The sequence below is a fragment of the Sparus aurata genome, chromosome 17 (assembly GCF_900880675.1).
Source record: "Sparus aurata chromosome 17, fSpaAur1.1, whole genome shotgun sequence".
In the NCBI taxonomy this organism is placed as follows: Eukaryota; Metazoa; Chordata; class Actinopteri; order Spariformes; family Sparidae; genus Sparus; species Sparus aurata.
The window spans coordinates 4,274,622-4,301,598 of NC_044203.1; the positions used below are offsets into that span (position 1 = coordinate 4,274,622).

The following is a 26,977-nucleotide window of genomic DNA, read 5'->3' on the forward strand; positions in this document are numbered from 1 at the left end:
GGGGGCAGTGATGCAACATGGAGGGTGTCAACTGCCGCCAAACCCCAAAATACACATAAGAAGAAGAAGAAACCGATTTCCGGGTCACAGCCGGGTGACAAGGGGTTGGGTAAGAGACGGAGAGGAGAGGAGAAGAAGAAGAAGAGAAGAAAAGAGAAGAGGAGAAGAAGAGAAGAAGAGGAGCTGAGAGATCAGGACCGCAGACAGCAGACCCCGAGCACTAATCAGAGGTAACACCGGGCAGTGTGTGTGTACAGGGGTGTGTGTGTGTACAGGAGTGAGTGTGTGTAAAGGAGTGTGTGTGCTGACAGCTGAACACAGCTGTGTGTGAACTAACTGCAGCTCACATCAGTCAGCATCACATTAAACTCACAGGTTTGTAACTGAGCTTGAAAATCACAGAAGAAATGTGTGATAGTTGAGGACCACTGTGAGAGCTGTGGAGAGGAGTGTGTCAGGTACACACTCACTACTACACTCACTTTGACTCTGCTGACTCACTGATCACACAGGGAAGTACTGCTGCTGACAGAACGAGATCAACCGTTTCTTATCATTACCAGCAGGCCTTAGCCACAGACACACCCTCTCACCCTCCTCTCTGTTCTCTCCCTCCTCACCCTCCTCTCTGTTCCCTCCCTTCTCATCCTCCTCCCTGTTCTCTCCCTCCTCACCCTCTGTGCAAAGTAATGGTGCTTGTTTTCTGTTTGCAATCAGCTAATGAGAACAATTGCAGTCCTTGGAGGAGGGATCGGAGGGTTAGCAGCATCTTACTACCTCTGCAAGAGTCCTCAGGTTGCCAAGGTAACACACACACACACACACACACACACACACACACACACACACACACACAAACATCAGTAGCTCTTTTCTTGATGTCAGTTGTGTCTGCTGTCATAATGGTGTAGATCATTGATCCCACATGCAACTGAAGGTGGAGCCAACATACACTTCATAGCCAGGATCAGGGCTTCCTAAACACACAACCATCTCACCTGAAACACAGAATGCCTGCATAAGAATGACAAACTTAGAATAAATAGATTAGAAAGGGGAAGATGCCATTTTGTACGGCAAATGTCATATTTAATGTGACTGCTGCTGCTTCAGCGGTCACCAGTCATAGTTGGATTGGGTGTTGTGTAAATAATCTTATGTATAATTGTGTAAATAAGACAATGTACAAAACACAACAACATTACATCACAATCGTCCATCATGCAATCCATGCTACTTTGTTTCATAAAATATTAAACATAAAATATTCTAACATAAAGGATCACTGAGTATTCAGAGAAGAAAGCTCAGCTAGAGATAGTTTTGAAGCTTGTGTTTAGAATGTTTAACCTGAAGCACCTTCCCATTGTCGACAATGAGCCATCAGAGCTTAAAGCAGCGTTGACGGCTCCACTAATTCAGGTTAACACTTTGAAAAAACACAACAATAACTAAATGTTTTTCCTGATGTATTGTCACTAAAACTACATTGCTGCTCGGGCTGCATAATGCGGGAAAAAACTATAAAAACCATGAAGATATGACATTGACAAACAAGTTTTCTTCCATCTGGAGAACACAGTTTGTAGGCTGGAGCATCTCTGCAGCACTAAATCGTACATTATAATATTGCTTTGTCATTCACTTACCATTATCAGCTTCTGCAATGTGTGTATTGAACTTGGCCAGATGACAGTTGGGATTATATTTAAATTAATTGTGTTGCCCTAATTGCTACTCATGATAATGTAATATTACCCAAAATGAATACGTGTGTGTAATTATTAGTAGGATACATGATAACACTGATAATAATAATAATAATAATAATAATAGTAGTAGTAGTAGTAGTAGTAGTAGTAGAAGAAGAAATAACAATAAAACTGCAGTAGAAAGAGTAGTCAGTAGTACTGTGCGTGTGTGTGTGTGGAGAATCTATAGCAGTTTAGCAGCTAAAAAGTGTGAACTGTTGTCACCATTAACATTCATCTCCAGACAGTATGTCTGTATATTGTGTCGTTTAATAAAATCAAGCGTCCTGCTGAAGCATCTCTGCAAAGTTTAGTCTCTCTGTTTTTTTTCCTCCAGGTCGTTGTATTGGAATCAAGCAGTCGTTTTGGAGGCTGGCTGTGGACCACCAGGAGGTCAGATGGGGCAGTGTTTGAACATGGACCCAGAGGGATTCGGCCTGCTGGGGCAGTGGGACGGAACACACTCAATATGGTGAGTTGTACCTTGGTACTGAGGTTGCAGTCAGTGTTGTGTTAACTGATCATTTTCTTTAAACACAATTTAAAATCATTGATGAATCATTTTAAAGGCTTTTGATCATGACTTGCATGTTTTTAATCCAGATGAAAATAATTGCTGCTGCTGTGGCAATGCAAGAAGTCATTAAAGTGTGTGTGTGTGTGTGTGTGTGTGTGTGTGTGTGTGTGTGTGTGTGTGTGTGTGTGTAGGTGGATGACCTGGGTCTCGGAGGAGAGATTTTGCCAGTCACCTACAGCCATGTGGCCTCTAAGAGCAGATATCTGTACGTCAACAAACAGCTCCACAGGATGCCTTCGGGAATCAGGTAAGGCTGCAGGTCATTTAGAGCAAAAACAGGATGCTGCATCCATTACACATGCCATCGTTTCCCTGTTGGAGAGGCCACGCTCGAAGCCTTGTGTGGTTCATGGATGTTCTGACGTCAGCTTCAGTACCGTACTGTGAAAACTGAGGGTAGTGAGGAAACAACATGAAGGCCTTCCACAAATATCTGACACATGGTGGGGGTCAAGAGGGGTTAACAGTGGGGGGGACCCCTGGACTCATGGCCTGTGTGTCTCTTTGTCTTTCTATCAGTGGACTTCTGCGGACTGTTCCACCCTTCTCTCGTCCCCTCCTGTTGAGTGTTGCCACGGAGATACTGGTGAAGAAAGGCAAAGAAGATGACGAGACCATCCATTCGTTTATTTCTAGGAGGCTTGGAAAAGAGGTGTGGACGAGGTCTCAGACCTTTCTGTCAGAATTCAGATTATGTGAAATCAGCATGATGTGTGAATCAAAGAGTTGCCTGAATGGCAGTTTTGCATTATAGACATTCTGTGTATAGTGGACGGTGGTCATAGTTTTATTTGATAACATTGAATAAAGTCAAAAGTAGTCTGTCTTCTGACCATTAATGTTCTGTTTCTTTCTGTCATGTGTTTTGTCTTCCTGCTTGTGTGTAGCTGGCAGACATAGTTGTGGACAGTTTGTGTCGTGGTGTGTTTGCGGGGGACTGCAGGAAGTTGAGTGTGCGTTCTTGTTTTCCTCTTTTCTACAACGCAGAGCAGCGCAGAGGCTCCCTGACACTGGGCATGCTGCTGGGCTCAGGTACACTTTAGCACTATCAAAACTGTTGTTACTTCTGCACCACACATTGAGAAATGTATTGCCTCATGACTATATTTAGCACCAACACAGGTTGAGATAACCACACAAAACGTGAAAGGACCACTGCAGTGGTGTGTGTGTATGGTCTGTCCTGTGCAGAGCAGTCAGAATGCTGCTTTTTGTGTTCACATAACAAGTAGAACTGAGCACATTGGTGCTGTTCTTCAGTCTTTACACCAGCTTCCAGTTGGGTATCAAACAGATAGAATGCTAGAACAGCAGTGAGTATTGGCCTGTTTAAGAAGTCACCAGCAGTAGCATCTCTGAGTCAAGTAGCTCCAGTGTGCTGCTCATATGTTCTCTTGTAGATGATCTAAAATGATCCATAGTGTCACCACTCTCCAATCTGTGCTTCCTCATTAAAGCTGAAGCTGTTTATTACTGTACTGCATTAGCTCTCAAACTGCATCCCTCTTTTGACTCAGTGTGTTTTAAATGTTTATGTAATGCCCAACTAAAACAATTTTATTTATATAACATGTAGGTCCCAGTCCTGTGGTCCCCCCTGGCCCTCTGGCTCAGAGATCTATCAAAGAGTCGTGGGCTCAGTGGTCCCTTCGCAGGGGACTGGAGTCCCTCCCAGAGTCCATCACTGAGTACCTCCTGCAGAGCGGGAAAGTGCAGATTCACAGAGACGCAGCTGTGACACACATTAGTCCTTCAGCTTCTGGTTGGAAGGTCAGTGTGGAGATAATAAACTCGACCATATAAGTAAGGATGGAGCTGGTTGAGTGTGCTGAGCTGTCCACACAGCTCTACAGCAGATACAATGTGAACACACCAATGATGCTTTAATGACTCAAATGTAAAGTTTGAAATTCTGTAATGTTGCACTCCATTTTCAGGCTTGTTTTAATATTTGTGTACTGTTACATCCAATATGGTTTGTGCTTACATATTTGTAGTGTGTATAATATGTATATAGTATAACGTGTAACATATATACGAAGTGTAATGTTTTTAATATTTTGTTTTAATCTTTTCATCTTTTTCTCCTACTTCTCCTTTTCTCCTACTTCTCCTTTTCTCTCAACTAATTTCATTCCACACTGTGTGGCGTGTTCTGTCTGTGTGACACATAAAGAACCTGTACTGAACTGGATGAGGGCAGTGGCTCTGGGACAGTGGTATCTGGGTGTTTATCAATTTGGTCCAGACTGACTGCCATGAAACGTCCAAATATTCAGGCTGCCTACAGAATGGTGTATAAATAATATATTTATAGTGCCATTAGGGTTGGGTATTGTTAAGAACCTCACGATTCAATTCGATTTTGATTCTTTAGGTCGCAATTCGATTCAATATCGATTCGATTCACTATTGACTTAAATGCTTCTATATCGATTCAGTAATAAGTAGTAATAAACAAATCAGTCATTAGAGTACCTGTTGATAAATCTTTAATTAAAAAAGTAATCTTAAATGATAAATCTGTCTTCTAGGAAGTTCTAGTTCGAATTGAAATTGAAATGTAAACAAAGGTACTCGATGTGTTTAGTTATAAAATAGTGCAACCATAGTTAAGCTGAGAAAGTGCCATTGTTTCTGGGACTGCATGGTACATTTTTGTCTGACATAAACATAGAAATGACCACAGTCCCTCCGCCCTCCGGCTAGACACGAGGGGGTAAACGTTGACACTGAACTCCCTCTCTCCCCGGAGAAGAGTGCTACTCGCGGTCGCACGGTGCAGTGGCCGGGGTGAGACCGGCAGCGCTGGGAGTTTACTGTCTCCGAATGAGCGGTGCGTCAAACATCGGCTGTTTCCGCGGCGCATCACCCTCCGACCCTCGAGCGAGGTCGCGGGCGAGACGCTTCCAGTTACTGGAGGCGGGGACCGAAAGGTGGTCGCTTGCCTGAATCGATTCAGAGGATTTTAAGAATTAAGAAGAATATTTTTACCCACCCCTAAGTGCCATGAGATTGACGTTTATATTTTTCTGTCAGATGTTTTTAAAACCACGGACGTAATTTTGGGGGCGGGGGGGACACAGGGGACATGTCGCCTGCACTTTTTCAAAAGGCCGTTTGGGTCCCCTGCATTTTTTACCGTCCAAAAACCATGTTACGCTTTATTTAACAGAGACGCGTCAAGCACTAGGACCAAGCGGAAAACGGCCGCTCAAGCTGAAGCCAGTTTCCCTGAGTTTAGACCCGCCCACAAGCTCCTCGATTGGCTCTGCCGTTTCTTGTGTGATTGGCTGTCCCCGCTGTCACTCCGTCTTGCTTGCACAGCGGTCTGCTAGTTGCCCAGAAGGCCTTAGTAATCTGCCACTGTAAATTGGGCGTTTGTTCTGGCTGGATCACGTCGCGAGAAAGATTGTAATATCAGAGGTTTCATTTACATTAACGTTTTAATCGGTGTCCATGTGCGTATGTGCGTACATGATTGCGTGTGTGTGTATGTGTGTTTGGTAATTGGGCGCAGCCAGGATGTAAATTACCAAATAATAGCCGGGGCGTTTATTTGTTTCAATCACTTAACAGATCAGGCGTTTATTTGGGACCAGACGTTTAATTCAATAGTTATGCGTCTTCTGCAAGTGAAGTTGTTGCGGCGGAGGAAACGATTCAGCCAACCAGCACTCGCGGCAGACTGGCCCTGTTGCTGTCCTCCTCGGACAGACGCTGATGCTCAGTTTTATTTTTTCACCAATCTCTCACTCTCTTGGGGTGGACAGAGAAACGTCTAGCGGCTGCTTCTCCCGAGTTTTCCTCTGCATATTTTACGAAGAAATTTTAAATTTCAAGTCGTACTTTTTATTGTTTTGCTGCACTGGTACCCTGGCGATCATCAATGTGATAGTGACTGACAGAAAGCAAGCACAATACGTAAAAACAGGCGAAGAAGAAAAACTTGCAGCGTCTTCTTCCTTGATTAAAAAAAATAAATAAATTAGACTCGGCATTTATTTGAAACCGAAAATATACAAAAAATATGAAATATACACCTGCACCCGGCATTTAAAGGGGACCCTGCGCATAATTGAAACCCGGCTATTATTTTGTAATTTACGGTACTCAAAGAAATGCGTTACACCCATCCTGCAACACCTTCACTGGCTCCCAATAAAGCAGCATATCCACTTCAAGATCCTCCACATCAATTACCAAGCTCTCAATGATCTTGTATAGTGTCTTTCAGTTTTATTAAAAGTGCTGATAAATAAAATGTTATATTATGATGATGATGATTGATTATTATTATTATTATAACTGTAGAGCCTCAACAATGCAAATATTTTTTTAAAAAAAGCTTATATTTAATGCCAAAGAGATGCACTTATTTTCATTTATTATTTTTATGTTGAAAGGCTGCAACTGTTTAAAAAAACACACCAAAAATGAAAGATTTAGGGAAAAATACAATAAAACCTTGAATTACAAATGTGATTTTATACATCCAAACTCATGAGAGTTGTGAAACTAAGTTTTTTCTTCTATAAAATGAGGTCTGTTTACCATATATTCCAAAAATAAGTGTAAAATTGGTGGTACTGTGTTGGAGTGAAGTTGACTAACAAGGTGAAACACAGAACCGGGTGATAATGTTTTGCTACATGCTTCACAACCAGTCAAACCAAAAAAGGGAACAGTAAACTTAAAAGTAGCAATAGAAAACTAGAAGAACTACTAGAAAACACAGTGAACTGAAAGAGTTGGAGTTTTATTAAAAATACTTGTGTCCCCCCCACCTCTGAAATCAAAATTTCGTCCTTGTTTAAAACCATGCTATGGATTGCCTGTGTAGACGGTGATCTGCTGACTGAGGTAGGGACGAGGTTTATTCTTCACCTCTCACCATCGGCAGTCCTAACTCTCCTTCTCCTCCTCCTCTCTCTGCACTCTGAGAGGCTTATATCAGATAAGACCCGCCCTCGTGACAGTTGGGAAACGATGGTCACCATGTCTGAGCCGAGACTCCAGACTGGAAAAGAAAATTGTGTTTAAGTGGTTGTTGTGTGTGTTCTGGCTGGTTTCATGCTACATGTGAGTGCTTGTGTTTGTAGATCCATCTGGAGGATGGAGTTGTATCAGCTGACCACATCATATCTGCACTGCCAGCCAAAGGCAAGTAAATACTTCACAGAATATGACTGAATGTTTTTTGTGTGTGACATGACAGGAACAGAGAGAAATACACTGGGTTAGATCGGTCATGTCCTCAGCAGAAATTAAGCTTATGTAAACTAGCTGCTCTGTGATTACTTTCCTTAAGACTGTCTATTTTAATCTAAAGATGCAATGATAATGTCTAAAACATTTTCAGAACTTATTCTAAAATGATTGACATGAAAAAGAAAACAGATTTCTGTGATGTTACACCTGTCTGCCCCCTCCCTCCAGCCCTGTCTGCAGCCCTGCCCTCCTCGTGCCAACCTCTTGTCCAGCAGTTGCAGGACATCTCATCGGTAACAGTTGCTGTGGTAAACCTGGAGTATGAGGGTTCCATTCTTCCTGTCATGGTGAGAGTTACAGTGGGACACACACACACACACACACACACACACCTGCCTGAGGTACGAGCACGATGTTGTCCCACTCTTACAGAACTACTCAGTTCTCATTTAAGCCAAACAAATCTACATAACACTGGGCATCTGATGGTAAAACATCATGTTTTCAGAGTCAGCTGTTGTTGAGCTTTAGCAGTAAAGTGACTGATACCAGCATCTGAGTGTGTGTCTGCAGGGCTTTGGTCACCTGCTTCCATCATCAGAGGATCACGGTGTCCTTGGGGTGGTCTATGATTCTGTTTCCTTCCCTCAACACAACAGACCTGATGGACAGTCGACCAGACTGACGGTATACACACAAACACACGATTCTCTCTCTCTCTCTCTCTCTCTCTCTCTCTCTCTCTCTCTCTCTCTCTCTCTCTCTCTCTCTCTCTCTCTCTCTCTCTCTGTGTGTGCCATTTGTGATTCATCAACATGGAAAATGGGTTTCTGGCAGAAATGTATTACAACTGTGTACATTCGCAACTGGTGTGTTCTGCAGGTGGCATGTACTTTAGCATGAGAGAGCTGCTTATCAGTTTTATTAAATACCATGTTGTGGTTATCCAACCTTCATCGGGTAGGCTAATATTCCAAGGTTTGATCTTTCAACTTTAATATTAACAACAAAATAAGAACGGATTGTCATGAATGCACATTATTCGTCCATCTTCACAACATTAGTTGCAGTTGTAGTTTCCCTACAGCAGAGCCATGTCAGAAATATCTGGTGGAGCAGAATTACTCAGCCTGGTGTGAGTGGGTCAGATTCTGTCAGCACAGCAGCTGCTTTTCAAAAATCCTTAAAAATCCTCCTTTCCTTGAACTCAGGACATTTTCCATCAGGGTTAAAGAAAAGTGGTTAGAAAAGGACTGAGGAGGCGACCGTTCACACATACCTCATGTCTTTCAGGTGATGATGGGCGGGGCCTGGTTTCAGGACGTGTTTGGGGACCCAGACGCAGTGACAGAGGAGCATCTTCTAGCGAGAGCCACTGAGGCGGTGCAGTGCCACCTGGGGGTGACCACAGCACCCAGCTGGAGTTGGGTGGCTTTACATAGGGTATGGCAGGCATGTGTTTGTGTACATGTGTTTGCTTGTGTTCACGGTCATGTATGTTTCGGATGCGCGCGTATGTGTTCACGTGTGTGTTTGCAGGCGCGTGTGTGTGACACCTGTAAATAAACGTTAATTCCAAACTTTGTTACTAATAATTCTTGTGTTCTCTCGTTAGGACTGCATACCTCAGTATTATCAGGGACACTTTCGAAGAGTAGGTGAGTATTGACTGAAAAGTTACAATTTGAGACGATCAGATGTTCTGAAACATCATGTAAGCTGTGTCTGTCTCTCTTTCCAGAGTCCATGTGTAACTTCATAAAGGAGAAGAATCTCTCGCTGTCTCTGATTGGTTCCTCCTATGGTGGTGTGTCAGTCAATGATGTCATCTTTAGTGGACGAACAGCTGTGGAGGAGTTACTGGGAGCTGGGGTTTGATGGAGCTGGTGACACTGGAGCACAGCTGCTTGTGATCAAAGTCACTCTGCAGGGCACTGAGGTCAGCGTCAGCACTAACCTGAGAATGTCAGGACTGGTTGGTATAGATGCTGAATGGGGAAGCTCATCTGTCTTCACTAACATTGTGTATAGATTGATATTGTCATATAACATTGATTAATAAAGACCGGTGGAGTTGATCTAAATGTGTTTAGACTGTTCAGGTACAAGTTTCTCTGTTCTCACTGCGACTGTGTTCCTGAGATCTTTAATGGCAGTGTAGCCTGTTTACACATCATCTGGGCCAAATACACTGACATCATTACTGCTTTCAAAGAAATCTGATCTGCCCATGAATGTGATTTGCACTATAAGTAAAGCTTTAGTCTACTCTACTCTGTTTGTCATGTTCTTCCTTCATCACCTGCGGTGTGGCAAAGATTTCATGATTTTATTACGAGCATCTCTGACCTGAATGTACTGACATCAGCAACAGCTGGCAAGTCTGACCTGTCATGTTCAAGAATGAAGAGGCAAAAGTATTTTTAAACAATGTTTGGCAGACTTGTCCAATTTACACATTTCATGGGAAAAACTTGATAGCTTCACTTCTTCACGCCTGTAAGAACCTTTAAAATGTCCCAATCTAAGAAGGTGAGGCACCATCTACAACAAGGCTGTAACCTGTACAGACTCACAAGCCTGTCTGCTGAGGATGAATGGTTAGGGCAGCTGTCCTGATGATGCTCCCTCTCAGACTCTTACAGACAGACACATGGCACCTGAGGATCACACAACATGAACTAGGATAACATGGGTAAACACAATTAATGTTTCGATTCAAATACCCATTTTCACCTTACATACATACAGATGATTGACCTTACAACAGGTAAAGCAACAGTGGCCCAGTTTCAACACAGTATGACCATACTCAGCAGCAGTGCTGTAAGATAAAGACTGTCAAAGTAAACTTTCAGTAAAAAGAAATGATGGTTTTATTTATTTAAGGAAAATAGTCAACACTTATACAACCTCAGTACAACTGATAGGACAGATCAAAATGACAGCTAAGCTCTCACACAGTTAGTCTGTCCACAGGGCAGAACAACACACACAGCATTAACACTATCTGAGGCCCAGTTTCTTCTTCTCTTTGTGTTTCTTGCGAACCACTTCCATGTTGCGGTCCTTCCACATGCTCTTCCTCAGTTTGATGGGACGACTGCCAACATACTTCCCTAAATGAGCACAAAGAGTGAGAGCAAGGAAGATTGTCACCAACTTGATGTCTACATCAAGGTGCATCCAAGTTTAAAATGGAACAAATTCCCATTAGTGCCCACTTGTACACTAAATCCCTTAAATGGTGAGCGCATATGCAGGTGAGAGAGTTTAGAGCATGTGTAGAGACTTACCATTCATCTCCCTCATGGCTCTCACGTAGTCATTTGGATCCTTGAAGCTGACAAAGCCATAGCCTTTAGTCTTCCCTGTACGTTTGTCTCTCACCACCTGATGAGGACAACAAGTCTTGTCGTAACTACAATGCTCTCTGGAATAAGGCAAAACATCAAACTGGAACTTTGCTACAGCGACCTGTGATCTGTCTGCTGAGAAGAGATACCTTGCGGACATATATCAGAATCCTTCATTGTATACAAACGAGATGTGTCAGAGCTTAGGTTTTCATCAGCTCTGTTTCTCTCTTTTCCTCCTCGGGGCTGGTCTTGAGGACATCATAATTCAAATGGACTGGTGAGTAACATGCTCAGGGCACTATCTCTGCTGTTTTTTAGTTTCATCACTCCAGTCACAGTGTTTGCAGAAATCAGCAGAAAACTACCAACCTTGGCTTTGAGGAACGATGGGTATCTGCTGAAGGCTCTGGCCAGTATGTCATCATTGACCTCATTACCCAGATCACCACAGAATATACGGAAATCATCTGCAACAAGGACAGGAAACAGGAAGCACACAAACATGACGAGAACACTGTCAGTGAGACAATTTGATGTTTATCATGCAGCAGGTAAGCGATACAAATCCATTAAAATCCCAGAGGATGTTTCAAGATACCGATCAGTGAATGGTTGGTGTTGTTTGGGGATGAATAGTTATTAGTGATTAGTATTCAAGAAGCATTTCATAGTTAATGTTCCATAATCGTTATCCATCAGAGCTGTGAGGCTGTTTGAACTGAAGAGGCAGTCCTTAAGTACCTGAATCCCATTCCAACAGGCTGGCGTCCTCCCAGCTGGTCCCTGCTGCGGTGCGGATACACTTCTTCACCTTCTCCACCCTTGCCTTCTTTTTGTCCTCTGTAGCACTTTCCACAGGCTGAGACACACACACACAAACAGTCTTTATTCATATTTGATTGATAAATATGTATGGAGGTGACAAATATATCTTCGCAATAGTTTTGCATAAGTTTAGCATTCATTCACAGTAGTGTTGGAATCCTTCTTATCTACAGCAACAGTGTGTTGGACCCAAAACACAGAAGATACCCTGTGCACAGCAAGGTACTACAAGGAAAGATGTCATGGTTCTATGGCTTCCCTTAAATTTGTAGGGACTGAGAGTCACTGCTAACGCTCGGGGGGCAACATCACAAACCAGTCATTGAGAAGGAAAGCATATTGGATACATACTCTTAAGTCTTTTGAGCCACATGGGCTAATGAGACATTAGACTGAAGTCCATAGCATGTGCTTGTATGTCTGACCTACATTGTCTCTCTGTTCCTGCTGTAGGTAAAGTCCCTCCTGGCACAACCCCTCTTGCCCACCCCTCCCTCTGTAATGTATGTATCATGGAACTGCATGGTAACCTTTTGTCTTCTGGTATTTCGATAACTTCTCTAAGAATAACTTGTTCTGCAAATTAAGGTCTTTTCAAAGCGTATAGCTGCATCAACTATGTGTGAGCTTCTGACTTGTAGTTGACGCTGTGTGTGACCTTCTAACTGAACTCTTTTAAACAAATTTAAAGTCAAGAAATAAAACTATAAATAACAAAAATAAATAACATAAGCTTTTCTTGGTATTATTTTTTAAGTGCAAACCATAATCAAGGTTGTACTCTCTTAATACTTAAAGTGCAAAAAGAGACTGACAAAATTTTTCTGGCTACAACTAAACTGCCCAGCCTAAGAATGGTTTCACATTGGGTGCTTACTATGTCTCCTGCAGTTTAAAAGACATGCTAACTTGGATCAAAAATCAAAAATAGAAAATCAAAATGTGGCGGCCTGAGTATGTACTCAGGCCGCCACATTGAAGAAGAGGAGGAGTATTAATTACCGTGTAATTACATCAGTCTTGAGTGTGCATGCTCTATGGCACCAAGCTGTGCAGCCACTGCCACAATTAAAGTCTGATTCTGTGGGAAACACTGTATTTGTTTATAGCGCAGAAAGTGACATCAGATCATAGGCGGTCACTCAGACGCAGGCTAATGTAGCAGTGAACTGACAGACTGAGAGCTGAACACTTGTAAATGGATCACTCTGGACAGATGTTGATACCAGATGTGAACAGCCTCATGGTAGCTGTTCACTTAGCCCATGTATAAATCACCAGTGTTCACAGTTAACAAACATAATGCTGCTTTTCAATGTACCTCGGTGTGAGGGGGCTCAGGCTCAGGCATGCTGGGGCCAATGACAGTGCTGCTGTCTTCACTCTCCTTCTTGTCTAGTAGACCTGCTGCCATCACTGCTGCCTGCTGCTCTGCAACCCGAGCTGCCAGCTCCTCCTGAAACACACACACACACACACACACACACACACACAGACACAGACACAGACACAGACACACACACACACACACGTCACTAGCACTCATATGTCCAAGAAACACAAGCAACGCACATCTACCTCTCAGAGCATAATGCCTGAAGCAGAGCACCTCACTTTATGAAATATCAATCAAAATGCAGATACCATTCTTGCTTGTCTCTGAGCTCTGACATCATTTCTTTTGTGACCAACATGGGCAGGAGGAGCAGAGTACAGGGTCGGTGCTGCCTGGATGATTGACGGTGTTGCTTTAATGGTAGGCGGGGCTCCCTGTCTTGTGGGTGGGGCTGACACCATCGAGACCATATCAGGGACCTGAGAGAAACACACCAACAGATGCAGAGATTCAGAATGTATGCCACACGATTGCTCCAAAGATAACTGATGTGGAAACAAGACTAGATGTGAATTCCTGGATATCAAATATAAGCCTGCAATTTTTTGTTGTGGTCCCAATAAAATGTAGGTGTAGCCTGCTGGAATAGCCTGTCACATGACCAGGCTTAGCTACATTCAAGTCAAAAAATGTTCTAAATGCTTCCTGTTAATTTCAGGATTCATTTCAAAGTTCTTGTCTTCAAATACAGAGCCATATACAGTCATATACCTGCCTGTATTTCTGAGCTGCCCCATCCTAATCTCCCTAAAATGTCACATAGGTCCTCTGACTAGGGGTACCGGTTGTGCCCCGCTCTCATGAAGTCGTGAGGCCAGTGAAGAATCACACCTCTCATGTGTTGATGCCTTTAAAAAGTAACTGAAGACTTATTCATTCAAATTTGCTTTTATTTCACCTGCTCATTTCTTGTGTTATTATCTGTATGCTTTTAATTATTTTATTTTTTTCCTCCATTTTGCAGTTTTTATGGTTTTGCTGTTTTGTGTAATTAAGCACCTTTTGACAGTGCTCTGTGAAAGGTGCTATATTAATACATTTTACTGACTAACTTATGCAGTAACTTAGTGGCTTTGCTGCAGTCAAATCAGAAACGCTCTTGATGACACAAGTGAGAAGTTGAATTTAAGTTATGCAAGTTTGTTTTACTATACTGTTTACCAGGAACTGTAACAGCTGACAATATCAGTAAATATCAATACGTTTCAGTGAGACCTAAAGCCATATTATACACGCAGACTGATGTGGTGAAAAATCTCGCAGGTGTGGTGGCTCACCAGCCCTGAGTGGGTGTCCTGCCAACAGTGTCGGCATCTTTGAGCTCTCACCTGAGGAGCAGCAGCCATGTGCTGGATGGGCTGAGGAGCACCCTGAGGTGTCTGGCCCTGCATGGTAGGAGGGAGCATCATGGGAGGAGGTGGAGGAGGCCGGGGCAGAGGAGGCGCTATGGGAGGACCACGCATCATCTGCATCCTCTGACCAACTATCAACACAGCATTAGGATATTGAAATACACACAAACACTGTTCTGTGAAGGAAATGCGACCACTCAAGCATGCCATATACAAGCAAAGATCATTTAATCCTATAAATTCAAGAATAGCACAAACATTTATTATGGACCATCAGTAATCTTAAAATCCTCTCAATACTTGGACATTAATACAATATGCTATAAATGTATCAATAAAAATACCATAGTCTTCTGTATGGACTCCCAGGGTTGGTTCTTCAAATTGATCTCACATTATATTGGTTGGACTGAATTACATTCTGATTTGATCTAAAACATTTGGTTAAAAGCCACTCCAAAGATTTCTGATCCTGAAGATTTGGATTCAGATTTGGTTATCCAATCCAACCTTTCATCTGGCTACATGTGATTATTATAAAATGTAATGGTCTATTGCGTATAATTAAGAGGGATCTACTGGTGAAGTTGCAAAATGCATCCATCTGAACACTCCTCCCCTCACCCTCCCATCAAAGTGTGGAGGGAAACCTATGGTTGATGCTAAAACAGTGAAAATCCCTCTTCAGAGCCAGTGTTGGTGTTATTTGGGCTCTGGTAGAAACATGGCTGTACAACATGGTGGACCCATTCCCTCTGTAAATATTAAGGGCTCATCTAAGGTAACAAAAACACCATTGGTCTCAGTTTCACATGCTTACACACTGATGAAAACACAATTACAAATATTATTGGACATCTCTGCCACTAGATGTTATACACTGGTCTATGCGTCACTTCTCCAGTATAGTGTTACCCAAGATGCTTACTATATTCTAAACTGAATATCAAAGGGAACCTTACCAGGTCTCTGCAGGATATGGGGGACAAAGGTTGGTCTCATCATGGGAGGACGTACTGGAGGGACTGGGAAAGACACACAACACACAGTGAGTGTTAAGAAGGGGTACCAGCTGCATTGGACAACGAAAAAGTATCTGGTGCCAAAAGAACATCAAGTTGAGCTGAATACCAAGCCATACCACACAGTGGAAACAGTGCCATTTATTCATCTGTGCTGCATCAATATGCACATTACTCTTGATTTAATTCTTTTTTAAATTCTCTATAAAAAATACAAATTAGCCACACCTATTAGACAGATAATATAATAAATAAACATACATAGACAGACAGACTGACAGACACTAACCTGGTCCAACAAAGGCCGGTGGTGGAGGACCAACAAAACTTGCAGCTCTGGCTTCTAATGTCTGCTGGACCTAACAGAGAGGCAGACACACAGAATGTTACAAAAAGACGGAGGACGGATAAATGCTGTGCAAAAACACAATCATTTTGTAATTTTAACATGTCCTCTGTCAGAAGAACAATTTTATTTGGCCTTTACATGCATTCATGTCTCTACAGTATGCGAGCTAGACGTACATTAGTCCCTAGACACTGGCAGAGAGTACATACCTGTCTGTAGGTGTTGGTGCCTATGATGGGCCGCACTAGTGGAACCGCTGGAACAGACAGAGCTACAGGCATTGCCTCCATAACTGCTGGGCTCCCAGGTACTGGCACTGGACCACCAAGAACCTCCTGCTCAAAACTACAGCAAGAGAGGTACAGAGCGAGGCTGACTGAGCTGGAATAAACAGGTTGTTAAACAACATATATAACTAATCAACAAACTAAAGATGCTGCGGAAAAGGAGAAGCTAAACATAAATTCCCTGAGAGGCTGGACAAGGAATGGAAGTGGATGATTCCACGTAGCCTAAAATTCATGCACAAAACACAGTGGAGCGGAAGCAGCCCACCTGCAGCAGGACTTCCCATCTGTTGCGCGCGCGCGCGCGCACACACACACACACACACACACACACACAGCCGCTCAGTGGCCGAATTGTTCTGCTGCAGTCTGACTTTATCCTGACACTACGGCTGACTGAAGGACTCGTCAGCGTGTGGGACTCCCAAACATCACTCCCTCACTTCCCACAATAAAGCCAGTAACGTTAGACTACATCAGTAAGTTGTACTCACAGAGCCATCTCCGCCTCCATCTCCTTCAGTCGATCCTCTCCTGACTTCAGCGCCATGCTACAGGACAAAAACACAGATCAGAGACCAGCCAAACGATATGTCAATATAACTTCATCACAGAACAATGTCACAGATGAATACTTGAGATACATGATATAAAATAACTTAATTGCACAGGCCCCGCGTTGTCCTTAAGACTAAGAAGGCGTACAAGCACAGAGCTCAACTTCGTTCACTGATTTACACTGAAAAGCAGATTTAAGACACATATGGTAGTTTGCACTGGAGTGTCTACCTTGGATGTTACTGTAGCTTACTTGAGATTATCTGCATGATCACGATAATGTGCACACATTACCTTAATCTACAAATTCCACGCCTACGATATGAATCGTCTCCTTCTGCTGACTCGGTTAATGTTAACCTAACGCGCAAAGGGTTTTAACTGAGCTAGCATTAGCTAGAACATCATAAGCTAGCTAAGATAGCAATTCAGCTATCTGTAACCATACTCTCTAAACCAGTTTACCACTGACGATAACACTAACACTGTTATAAAATCGGATTGCTGACTTCTATTCTATCATTCAGTTTACTGCTTGATAACATGGACGAGCGCTAGCTAGCTAGCTAACGAGCTGCAATGTTCTTCTTCGTCGGTTCAGTTATTAGCAGATCGACTTAATGGTGCATACCGCCACCTAGATGTCAAATAATGACATTACAGCATCGCTCAATACTAAAACCAATTTTCAAATCGGCTGTATTAAGGGTTGGTGTTGGTGCGATTGCTGAGAAGGAAGTGGACGAGCTGTCAAGCCGCACAACAGGTGTCGGAGGAAGAGAAGTGGCGTGTAGGACAAACAACGGAAGAAGCGGATCTAAAGTAAACTATCGAGTAAAAGAGCGACTGAGGACGTCTTGCGTGCGACAGGAGGATGGCGGCGTCATCAGCAGGACATGAACAAGGGAAAAGTAATCGGGAAAATGCGGGAAATTCAAATCGAATTGAAGATACTTTCTTGGTGGCGGCTGAGCACGACTACTCCGTGAATGGATCACAAATAGACAGTTGGCCAGAAATGGATTGTAATGAAGGGAGAGATGAAAAGAACGAGGGGGATATGAGGGGACGGATGAATGAAAACAAAGTAGTAAAGGGGAATAAAAGAATAAGAAAAGATAATGGTGAGACTTTTGAAAGTGAGGAAGAAGTACATGAACAAGTCCAGAGGGAGAGGCCCGAGAAATGTATTGTCATTATAAGGTTTAATGAAAAAGCTCAAGAAAACATGAAGAGAATCAACCTGTTTGTGCTGCCAACAGCTCTGAGATAGGGGAGATACTATATGCCAAGATCCTTAATGATGGCAACGTATTGGTGAGATGTGCGAATGAAGAACAACTTGAGAAAGCACTCAAACTAAAAGAGATAGGAAAACTTAAGGTGGCAAGCACAGGGAGGGTGGGAGCACAAAATGTTGGTGGATGTAAAGGAGTGATTACAGGGGTGCCAATGTGTGTAAGTATGGAGGAACTAAAGAGAAGTCTCAAAGGAGGAAAAATAATGAGTTCACTACGAATGAAAACAACAAAAGAAGGAGTGAAAAGGATAGTGAAACAGTGATTGAATTTGAAGGAGAGAATATACCAAAGAAGGTGTTCCTGGGTTTTATGAATCACCTGGTGAGAGTGTATGTGCCTAAGCCATTGAGGTGCTTTAATTGCCAAAGATTTGGACACACAGCCAAAAACTGTAAAGAGCAGAGGAGATGTGCTAGGTGTGGGGGTGACCATGAATATGGAAAGTGTGGAACAGGGGTGCAACCAAAATGCTGTAGCTGTGGAGGTGCTCATAATGTGGCATATGGTGGATGTGAGATTATGACACGGGAAAATAATATCCAAAAAGTAAGAGTGGAAAGAAAGATCACTTATGCAGAAGGTGTGTCAAGAGATCAGAACAATGTTAATAATGAACAAGGAGCAAGGGGGAGTCAAGAGCTACAACAAAGTACAGATGACAGGATTTATGTGGACAAAAGGGCTTTAGTAACATTCATTGCAGGAGTGATTAACAGTACAGCTTAAGTAAAGTCAAAAAATGACAAAATTCAGCTGGTTGTCAAAGCAGCAGCAAATCATTTAGGATTAGTGGGACTGACATGGGAAGAAGTGAGGGAGAACCTCACTAATCAGTCAAGCCAGGAAGCACCATGGGTTGGTTAATAGGGGTGGTTAATCGGCCCAATTTCCTGATTCGATTCGATTACGATTATTTAAGTCTCGATTCAATTACAAATCGATTTTCAATTATTAACGGTTATTGATCTTCCATTTAACATCAGTCAGCTGCTGAATTATTTTACCTATCTTTTGAGTAACACCTCACAGCACCTTCAATATTGTATAGTGTAACTGTAATATCAAAATTATTATTTTTTAATTTGTGTTAAATGTAGTGTTTCACTGTTAAAAGAAAGCTGCCAAGCTCAGCAGCCGGACTCATGTTAGAAGCATTGTCGGTGACGAGAACCAGGGCGTGTTTATCTATTCCCCACTCGTCTGCCATTGCTTTGAGAAAGTCACACATATTTGCGCTTGTGTGGCTATCATCCATAGCTTTCGTCTGAAGTACGTAGGACATTAGCTTCCATTAACTGCTGACATAATGAGTTGTAACGGTCACATATGAGACTGTAGCTCTGGATGTCCAGGCATCGCATGTTATTGCTACCCTGTGAGCAGAGTTGAGGGACACTTGCACGGAAAGCTTTGTCTCCTTGTAAAGATTTGGAATCGATTTAAGTGTGAAAAAGCTCCAGGATGGAATAACATATCTTGGCTCCAGACTGTGGACCATGTAGCGGTAGGAGGAGGACTCCAGTTTGTATTACTATTTAAAAAAAAAAATAATAATAATTTAAAATCGATTTTTGGAAATTTAATAATCGAATCATAATCGTCAATATTATAATCGCGATTAATCAATAATCGATTTTTTTCACCACCCCTATTGGTTAACACTAATTATGTTAATTCTTTTACAATGGAATGCCAGTAGCTTACTGGCCAATGGCCAGGAATTCAAGCATTACATTAAAGAAATGGATGTGAAACCGGATGTGGTATGTATACAGGAAACCTGGTTAAAACCGACTTTAGATTTTGTGGTACATGGATATACAGTAATAAGGAAATTAAGGTAAGGTAATTGAAGAATTTATGGAAGATAGGGATTTGGTCTGTATGAATGATGGCAGAGGAACTACAGTCACTGAATCAGCATTAGATATGACATTAGTGTCTAATCCCTTTGCTGGAGTTAGTAACTGGGAAGTTTTGACAGCTACAACAGTAGGCAGCGATCACTATCCAGTATCGTGCTTGGTGGGACAAAGAGTGGAAGTGAGACAAGGTGATAAAATCCCAAAATGGGTCTTTGAAAAAGCTGATTGGGATAAATTCCAGAAGTTGAGTGAGGAAAAAATGTCAAGGATTAACATGTCTGGAGAAATAGATGAATTAAACAACCAAGTAACCTCAGCAATTATAGTGGCAGCAGATAGATCTATACCCAGAAGTAAAAATAAGATGAATAGAAAGTGGTACCATGGTGGACAGAGGAGTGTCATCAGGCTGTAAGACAAAATAGACAAAATAGAAGAAAGAAGTTGGACCGAGTCAACATCGGTGCTGCGTTTGAGCGGTGCAGAGGCGGGGCTTCCATGGTGGCACGGGGTGGGGGGGGGGGGGGGGGGGGGGTGGTTTTACTTTCCTGCTGAAATGTAGTTCACCCTTTAATATATTTAAAAGGATAAAACTTGACAATCAAAATTTTACTTTGGAGTTGTCATTGCTTAATGAACCAACTCAATGTTTAAAAAGTTAGATAAAATGTTAAACATCTTTAAAAATGCATTTAATTCTTCTTCCTGATTTAAAAAATCCAGAATCTACAGGCATGCAAATATTTTTCAGACATTGGCTGTGGGAACAAGAACAAACGTATATTTTTTAAATGTCAGTGTTGATCATGAGTATTCATTTCCACAGACTCATTTTTAAGAGTAACTACTACATGGAGCACTGAGATGTTTAATATAAAAAGCTGAGCAGTAAGTGCTGATTTAGAGTAGGGCTGCATGATTCTGGAAAAAATGTGAATCACAATTATTTTGCTTAGAATTGAGATCACGATTCTCTGGCACGATTTTTTTCACAAAATGTTTATTGCACTGATGAACTTGAACAAAACAAAAAAAAACATGATAGTATGGTGATATGTGATAGCTGCTGTGATCGGCTTTCTAAAACGGAGGCATAATTTTCTTCCTTTTCCAAAAGCACCTCAGAGGTAGAGGTAAACATGTGACGTGACGTGAAGCCCGACGTTGGGCTGTGAGCAGTTGACAACGAATTTGGCTTCAAAATAAGAGCTTTACATACACCCCATTGGAGTTTAGAGCTGGGTTCTTAGCGGGGGGGGCTTTTAATTTGAAAGTAGCAACCGTTCCTAGATTGTGGCTACAACAACAAGCTAACACAACCATACAGCTAGAGATCCAGGAGACGCTAGCATCTCCTGATCTCAGCGGCTGTCCAGTTGCTCATCTAGTAGGCGAGACGGAAATAAGTGTACCCTCCGAGGCGGGAAATCGGCGAACCAAAACAGACCCCCAACTTGCCGCCCTCTGTCTAAAACCGCGGACCTAGCCGCCAAAAGGACGGGCAGATTGGCGGCTTGCTGCCCCGTCTAAAAACGGTTTCTCACTCACTCCTTCCATACACTTAACTGCAGGCGGGCTTCCGCCACTGAATCACGTGTTGTAAAGACGCTTTACCACAGGTTGAGGGCGGAGGCAGCGGCAGTGCTGCGTTTGGGGGCGCTTCAAAAAATCCGGGAGGAAAATAGCAGCATTTGTTTGTGATTCAGCTCGAGATATAAAATGCTTCAGAATCGCTGTGTGTAGATATGAGATCACGTGTATGTGTGAATCGAGATCGCGATTTTTTAACGATTTTTTGTGCAGCCCTAATTTAGAGTATAGAATATGGTTAATGTTCTTATTTTTAGTGGTAGGTGGTGCCTACTCTGCTTAAATCTGATTACTGAAGTGAACTCACATGTTTACTGTACTAAGCTGTTCTGCTGTTACCGTTCTAAATGTCATTGTGATGATTGTGCTTAGTCTTATTAAAACTGATAACTACACTGAACACTGAGTTTTTTAATTCTATTTTTTAAGCATATTTTACATTTTTATTTTGTTTTATTTATTTTATTATTAAAGGATATTGTTGTTACATCGTAAGAATTTAAGTGATGCTTAAAACTGATTACTATACAGAACACTGCTATGTTCACTGTACAGAGCTAGAAGCACTAACTTCTTGCTAACTCTGTAAAGCAAACATGCTAGTGCTCTGTGTGTTAACCACTTGGTAAGAGTACACCCAGCAGATTTAATGTGGCCAAGAAAAGCAAGATGAAAACAGTGTGTAACTGTTCAATATAAGTTGAAGTGATCGACCATATTGAAGTGGGCGACTTTCATTTTTGTTATGTTTGGACAGCCCCCCCAGATTAATTGTTGTTACCCCCTGTGCCCCCTACCAGAAAATTCTCTGGACCCGCCCCTGGAGCGGTGGAGACAACTGGGGCATGTGAAGGGCTTGAAAAGTGATGCAGAGGTTGCTCTCTTTCTGTTGGACAGGTAATTATTTGTTTTGTTTCAGGGGGATTTGTTATTTTCATGAAATATGTGAGGTTTGCCAACCTGGCTACGTTTGTAGCTCATATTAGCCCAATTCCTCCTCTGGTGGAACTTAGAGGAGGTGCCACTTTTAAATCTTGCTAGCTCTCTTGCTAGCTCTCCAGGATTGTAGACCCTAGCTTTAACTGATAAACCATTTACTTTGGTAGAGATGTTAAGAGCAATAAATAGATCAAGACCAACATCTCCAGGGAAAGATCAGGTGTGCTATGTTATGCTAAAGCATCTAGGGGAAGGAGGGTTCTCGAACTTGCTGTACCTTTATAACAGAGTGTGGGAGGAGGGAAGATTACCAAATGCATGGAAAGAAGCTGTGGTGAGTCCAATAAGAAAACCCAGTAAGGACCCATCTAAACCCACTAATTACAGGCCAATAGCACTAACATCAAAGATAATGGAAATAATGATCACAGAAAGATTATCATATGAGATTGAGAAGAGAGGAATGCTGGCAAAATAATGCAGCAGGGGTTGTAGCTGATTCTGTGGTCTGTCCAGGGACCATGGTCTCTGGCACGGACCAGTGGTCACTACCACTAGGGGCGCTAGAAACACTGGTCGCGACCAGCTCCTCAGTGGTCGCGACCAGTTGCTCTGTGGCACAGACCAGTGGTCACAACCACTAGGGGCGCTAAAGATACTGGTCCTGACCAGCTCCTCAGTGATCTGCCCTGTGGTCCCTGTGGTCTGTGAAGCGGCTTTAGTATTTTCTCCCCTTTCCGGTCGTTTTGACAGCACTGTTAGCTGGATAAATGTCAGAGATCATAATCTTTTGTCTATAAAATACACTATATCAGAAATATCATGATTAATATTGTTATTATCATTGATTATGAAGATATATGGGGTCAGGACCAGCTGGTCTCTGGCACAGACCAGTGGTCACAACCACTAGGGGTGCTAAAGATACTGGTCCTGACCAGCTCCGCAGTGATCTTCCCTGTGGTTTCTGTGGTCTGTGAAGCAGCTTTGGTATTTTCTCTTCTTTCCGGTCATTTGGCAGCACTGTTAGCTGGATAAATGTCAGAGATCATAATCTTTTGTCTGTAAAATACACTATATCAGAATTATTATGATTAATATTGTTATTATCATTGATTATGAAGATATGTGGGGTCAGGACCAGCTGGTCTGCGGCAGGGACCAGTGGTCACTACCACTAGTGGCGCTAAAGATACTGGTCCTGACCAGCTCCTCAGTGATCTGCCCTGTGGTTTCTGTGGTCTGTGAAGGGCTTTTATTATTTTCTCTTCTTTCCGGTCGTTTTGGCAGCACTGTTAGCTGGATAAATGTCAGAGATCATTATCCTTTGTCTATAAAATACACTATATCAGAATTATTATGATTAATATTGTTATTATCATTGATTATGAAGATATGTGGGGTCAGGACCAGCTGGTCTCTGGCACAGACCAGTGGTCACTACCACTAGGTGCGCTAAAGATACTGGTCCTGACCAGCTCCTCAGTGATCTGCCCTGTGGTTTTTTGTGGTCTGTGAAGGGCTTTTATTATTTTCTCTTCTTTCCGGTCGTTTTGGAAGCACTGTTAGCTGGATAAATGTCAGAGATCATTATCCTTTGTCTATAAAATACACCATATCAGAATTATTATGATTAATATTGTTATTATAATTGATTATGAAGATCTGTGTGGTCAGGACCAGCTGGTCTGCGGCAGGGAGCAGTGGTCACTACCACTAGGGGCGCTAAAAACACTGGTCACGACCAGTGGCACAGTGGTCATGACCAGCTGCTCTGTGATCTCTTCCGTTGTTTGGACCAGTTGAGTGATCTGTGGAGTGTTTGTTTCTTTGTATTTATTTTTAATACAACTTTTCCCTTTTATCACTGTGTTAGCAGAATAGCCTAAATGTGAGAAGCCATAATCGTTTGTCTATCCAATGTTAATCTTAATTGTCTATCACATTTAATTGTCTATCACATTTAATCTCAAATGTTAACCTACTGGAACTCAAAAACATATACTTATGCTAATATATATATAGCTTCCCTCAAACCTTAAGTATGAATATGGCAGAATATAATAACCCCTTTGTGTATCTGTGGAAGGAACATTAGTATTCCTATTTAGGCTACATGCAGATAGATTTATAGATTTAATTATGTTAAATATTAGTTTCTAAATTGGCTAAAATCTTTGTCCTGTGTTTTATTATTATCATAATCATGATCAACTAATTAAAGGCAAAAGTACAAAATCATTCAATGATCAGGAATCTTCAAGTAAAAAGTATCGGTATCGGCAATACTGGCCCTGTAATTACTTGGATTGATACCAAAATTAGCAGTATCACCCACCCCTACCTTTAAACCAATGAAACGGTTGGTGATTCAGTTCATGACAAATCAGGAGCAATTTCCAATTTTGAAGCCAGATGTGATCGTATTGATCATATACCTATGTTCATTCTAAATCCACAATTTCTCATCAACACTTGAGAATTCGCTCCCATGAGTCTTTGCGCCATCAGCGCTCACTGTCTGCAAACGGTACTCCTCTGGTCACTACACTTTTCGCTAGGATTCCCAGGCACATTCCGACAATCCGTCTTAATCTTTGCTTACGTTATTTTTTTTCCTACTAAAATGTTTTCTTTTATGCAGGCTACAATTGACATCCTGGTGAGATTAGAGGGTTTTTTCCAGATTTTATGCAGAGAAAATCCTTGGAACAATCATCGAGTGATCATCTACATTTATTTGATATTAGTTTCTAGACCAAGATTTGATACAAAGGGTAATGTGACAAGCTTTTAAAATGCAACACATTGGTAAAGTTTAAACCAGTCAGGAAGACATGGACCTGCATAATCGATAGTTCTACTCATATAACTACAACTAATAATAATAATTTAATTATTGTTTCTCTGCTATCAGAAAGAAGACTCCGAGTGCCAAAGTGCAAATCAAACAGACTGAAGTTATTGTTCATCCCGACTTCTATCAAGCTGTTGAACAACAGAACTAAAATTAAGCTGCCACATTGTCAGTGTTAAAATGTATAGTGTCTTCCATGTTTTGAGATGTTTTAATGTTGATTTTATAATTGTTTTTATGTCTGTCTGTTGTTGAGGTATGCTTGTTTCTGTGAAGCAACAAATTGTAGCACTGTGCCCAAGGCAAATGTTCCCTCAGGGAAAATAAAGCTATTTCTGTTCTATTCTATAATGATTTCCATTAATTGTAAAGATCAATAATATTTGACAGACAAAAGATAATTATTTGTATTTATTTATTTTTACATTTATTCAGCACAGTGTTGCCAACACAATGAGAAAAGGGAGAAGGTGTATTAAATGTACAATAACTACTCCAAAGACCACTCAGTAAGACAACAAGCAGATGACGAGGATCACAGGACAGATCAGTGTCTCTAGCGCCCCTAGTGGTAGTGACCACTGGTACGTGCAAGAGACCATGGTCCCTGGACAGACCACGGAATCAGCTACAATGAAAGTACTACTCATACAACTACGACTAATAATAACAATTTAATCATTATTATTATGATTTCTGTTAATAGTAATCAATAACATTGGATAGACAAACGGCTTCTCACATTTAGGCTATTCTGCTAACACAGTGAGAAAAGGGAAAAGTTGTGTTAAAAATAAATACAAAGAAACAAACACTCCACAGATCACTCAACTGGTCCAAACAACGGAAGAGATCACAGAGCAGCTGGTCATGACCACTGTGCCACTGGTCGTGACCAGTGTTTTTAGCGCCCCTAGTGGTAGTGACCACTGCTCCCTGCCGCAGACCAGCTGGTCCTGACCACACATATCTTCATAATCAATGATAATAACAATATTAATCATAATAATTCTGATATGGTGTATTTTACAGACAAAGGATAATGATCTCTGACATTTATCCAGCTAACAGTGCTGCCAAAACGACCAGAAAGAAGAGAAAATAATAAAAGCCCTTCACAGACCACAGAAACCACAGGGCAGATCACTGAGGAGCTGGTCAGGACCAGTATCTTTAGCGCCCCTAGTGGTAGTGACCACTGGTCTGTGCCAGAGACCAGCTGGTCCTGACCCCACATATCTTCATAATCAATGATAATAACAGTATTAATCATAATAATTCTGATATGGTGTATTTTATAGACAAAGGATAATGATCTCTGACATTTATCCAGCTAACAGTGCTGCCAAAACGACCGGAAAGAAGAGAAAATAATAAAAGCCCTTCACAGACCACAGAAACCACAGGGCAGATCACTGAGGAGCTGGTCAGGACCAGTATCTTTAGCGCCCCTAGTGGTAGTGACCACTGGTCTGTGCCAGAGACCAGCTGGTCCTGACCCCACATATCTTCATAATCAATGATAATAACAATATTAATCATAATAATTCTGATATAGTGTATTTTACAGACAAAAGATTATGATCTCTGACATTTATCCAGCTAACAGTGCTGCCAAATGACCGGAAAGAAGAGAAAATACCAAAGCTGCTTCACAGACCACAGAAACCACAGGGAAGATCACTGAGGAGCTGGTCAGGACCAGTATCTTTAGCACCCCTAGTGGTTGTGACCACTG

At 41.9% G+C, this 26,977-nt stretch overlaps 2 protein-coding genes across 6 annotated transcripts; one reads left to right on the forward strand and one right to left on the reverse strand.

Moving 5' to 3' along the window:
- Positions 1-54: 54 nt before the first annotated feature.
- On the forward strand, positions 55-9,812 carry ppox (protoporphyrinogen oxidase). Its single transcript, XM_030394094.1, has 13 exons — positions 55-230; positions 718-804; positions 2,089-2,223; positions 2,460-2,575; positions 2,848-2,980; positions 3,216-3,360; positions 3,905-4,098; positions 7,431-7,491; positions 7,768-7,886; positions 8,113-8,226; positions 8,833-8,982; positions 9,155-9,197; positions 9,281-9,812. The coding sequence occupies exons 2-13, from the start codon at positions 721-723 to the stop codon at positions 9,415-9,417; spliced, it is 1,431 nt and encodes a 476-aa protein (XP_030249954.1). The 5' UTR covers positions 55-230; positions 718-720; the 3' UTR covers positions 9,418-9,812.
- A 579-nt stretch (positions 9,813-10,391) lies between these two features.
- rbm42 (RNA binding motif protein 42) lies at positions 10,392-17,310 on the reverse strand. Of its 5 annotated transcripts, none has more exons than XM_030394101.1 (13): positions 16,982-17,310; positions 16,803-16,868; positions 16,624-16,680; positions 16,052-16,187; positions 15,783-15,852; positions 15,434-15,496; positions 14,448-14,602; positions 13,368-13,538; positions 13,045-13,179; positions 11,640-11,757; positions 11,268-11,365; positions 10,836-10,932; positions 10,392-10,658 (listed from the first exon to the last, which is right to left on the reverse strand). In XM_030394101.1, the coding sequence occupies exons 3-13, from the start codon at positions 16,677-16,679 to the stop codon at positions 10,546-10,548; spliced, it is 1,212 nt and encodes a 403-aa protein (XP_030249961.1). In that variant the 5' UTR covers position 16,680; positions 16,803-16,868; positions 16,982-17,310; the 3' UTR covers positions 10,392-10,545. The 5 variants fall into 5 exon arrangements, with proteins under 5 accessions (XP_030249961.1, XP_030249957.1, XP_030249959.1 ...); XM_030394097.1 differs by having other exon boundaries at positions 16,803-16,820; positions 16,941-17,310; XM_030394099.1 differs by lacking the exon at positions 16,803-16,868.
- Positions 17,311-26,977: the final 9,667 nt, after the last annotated feature.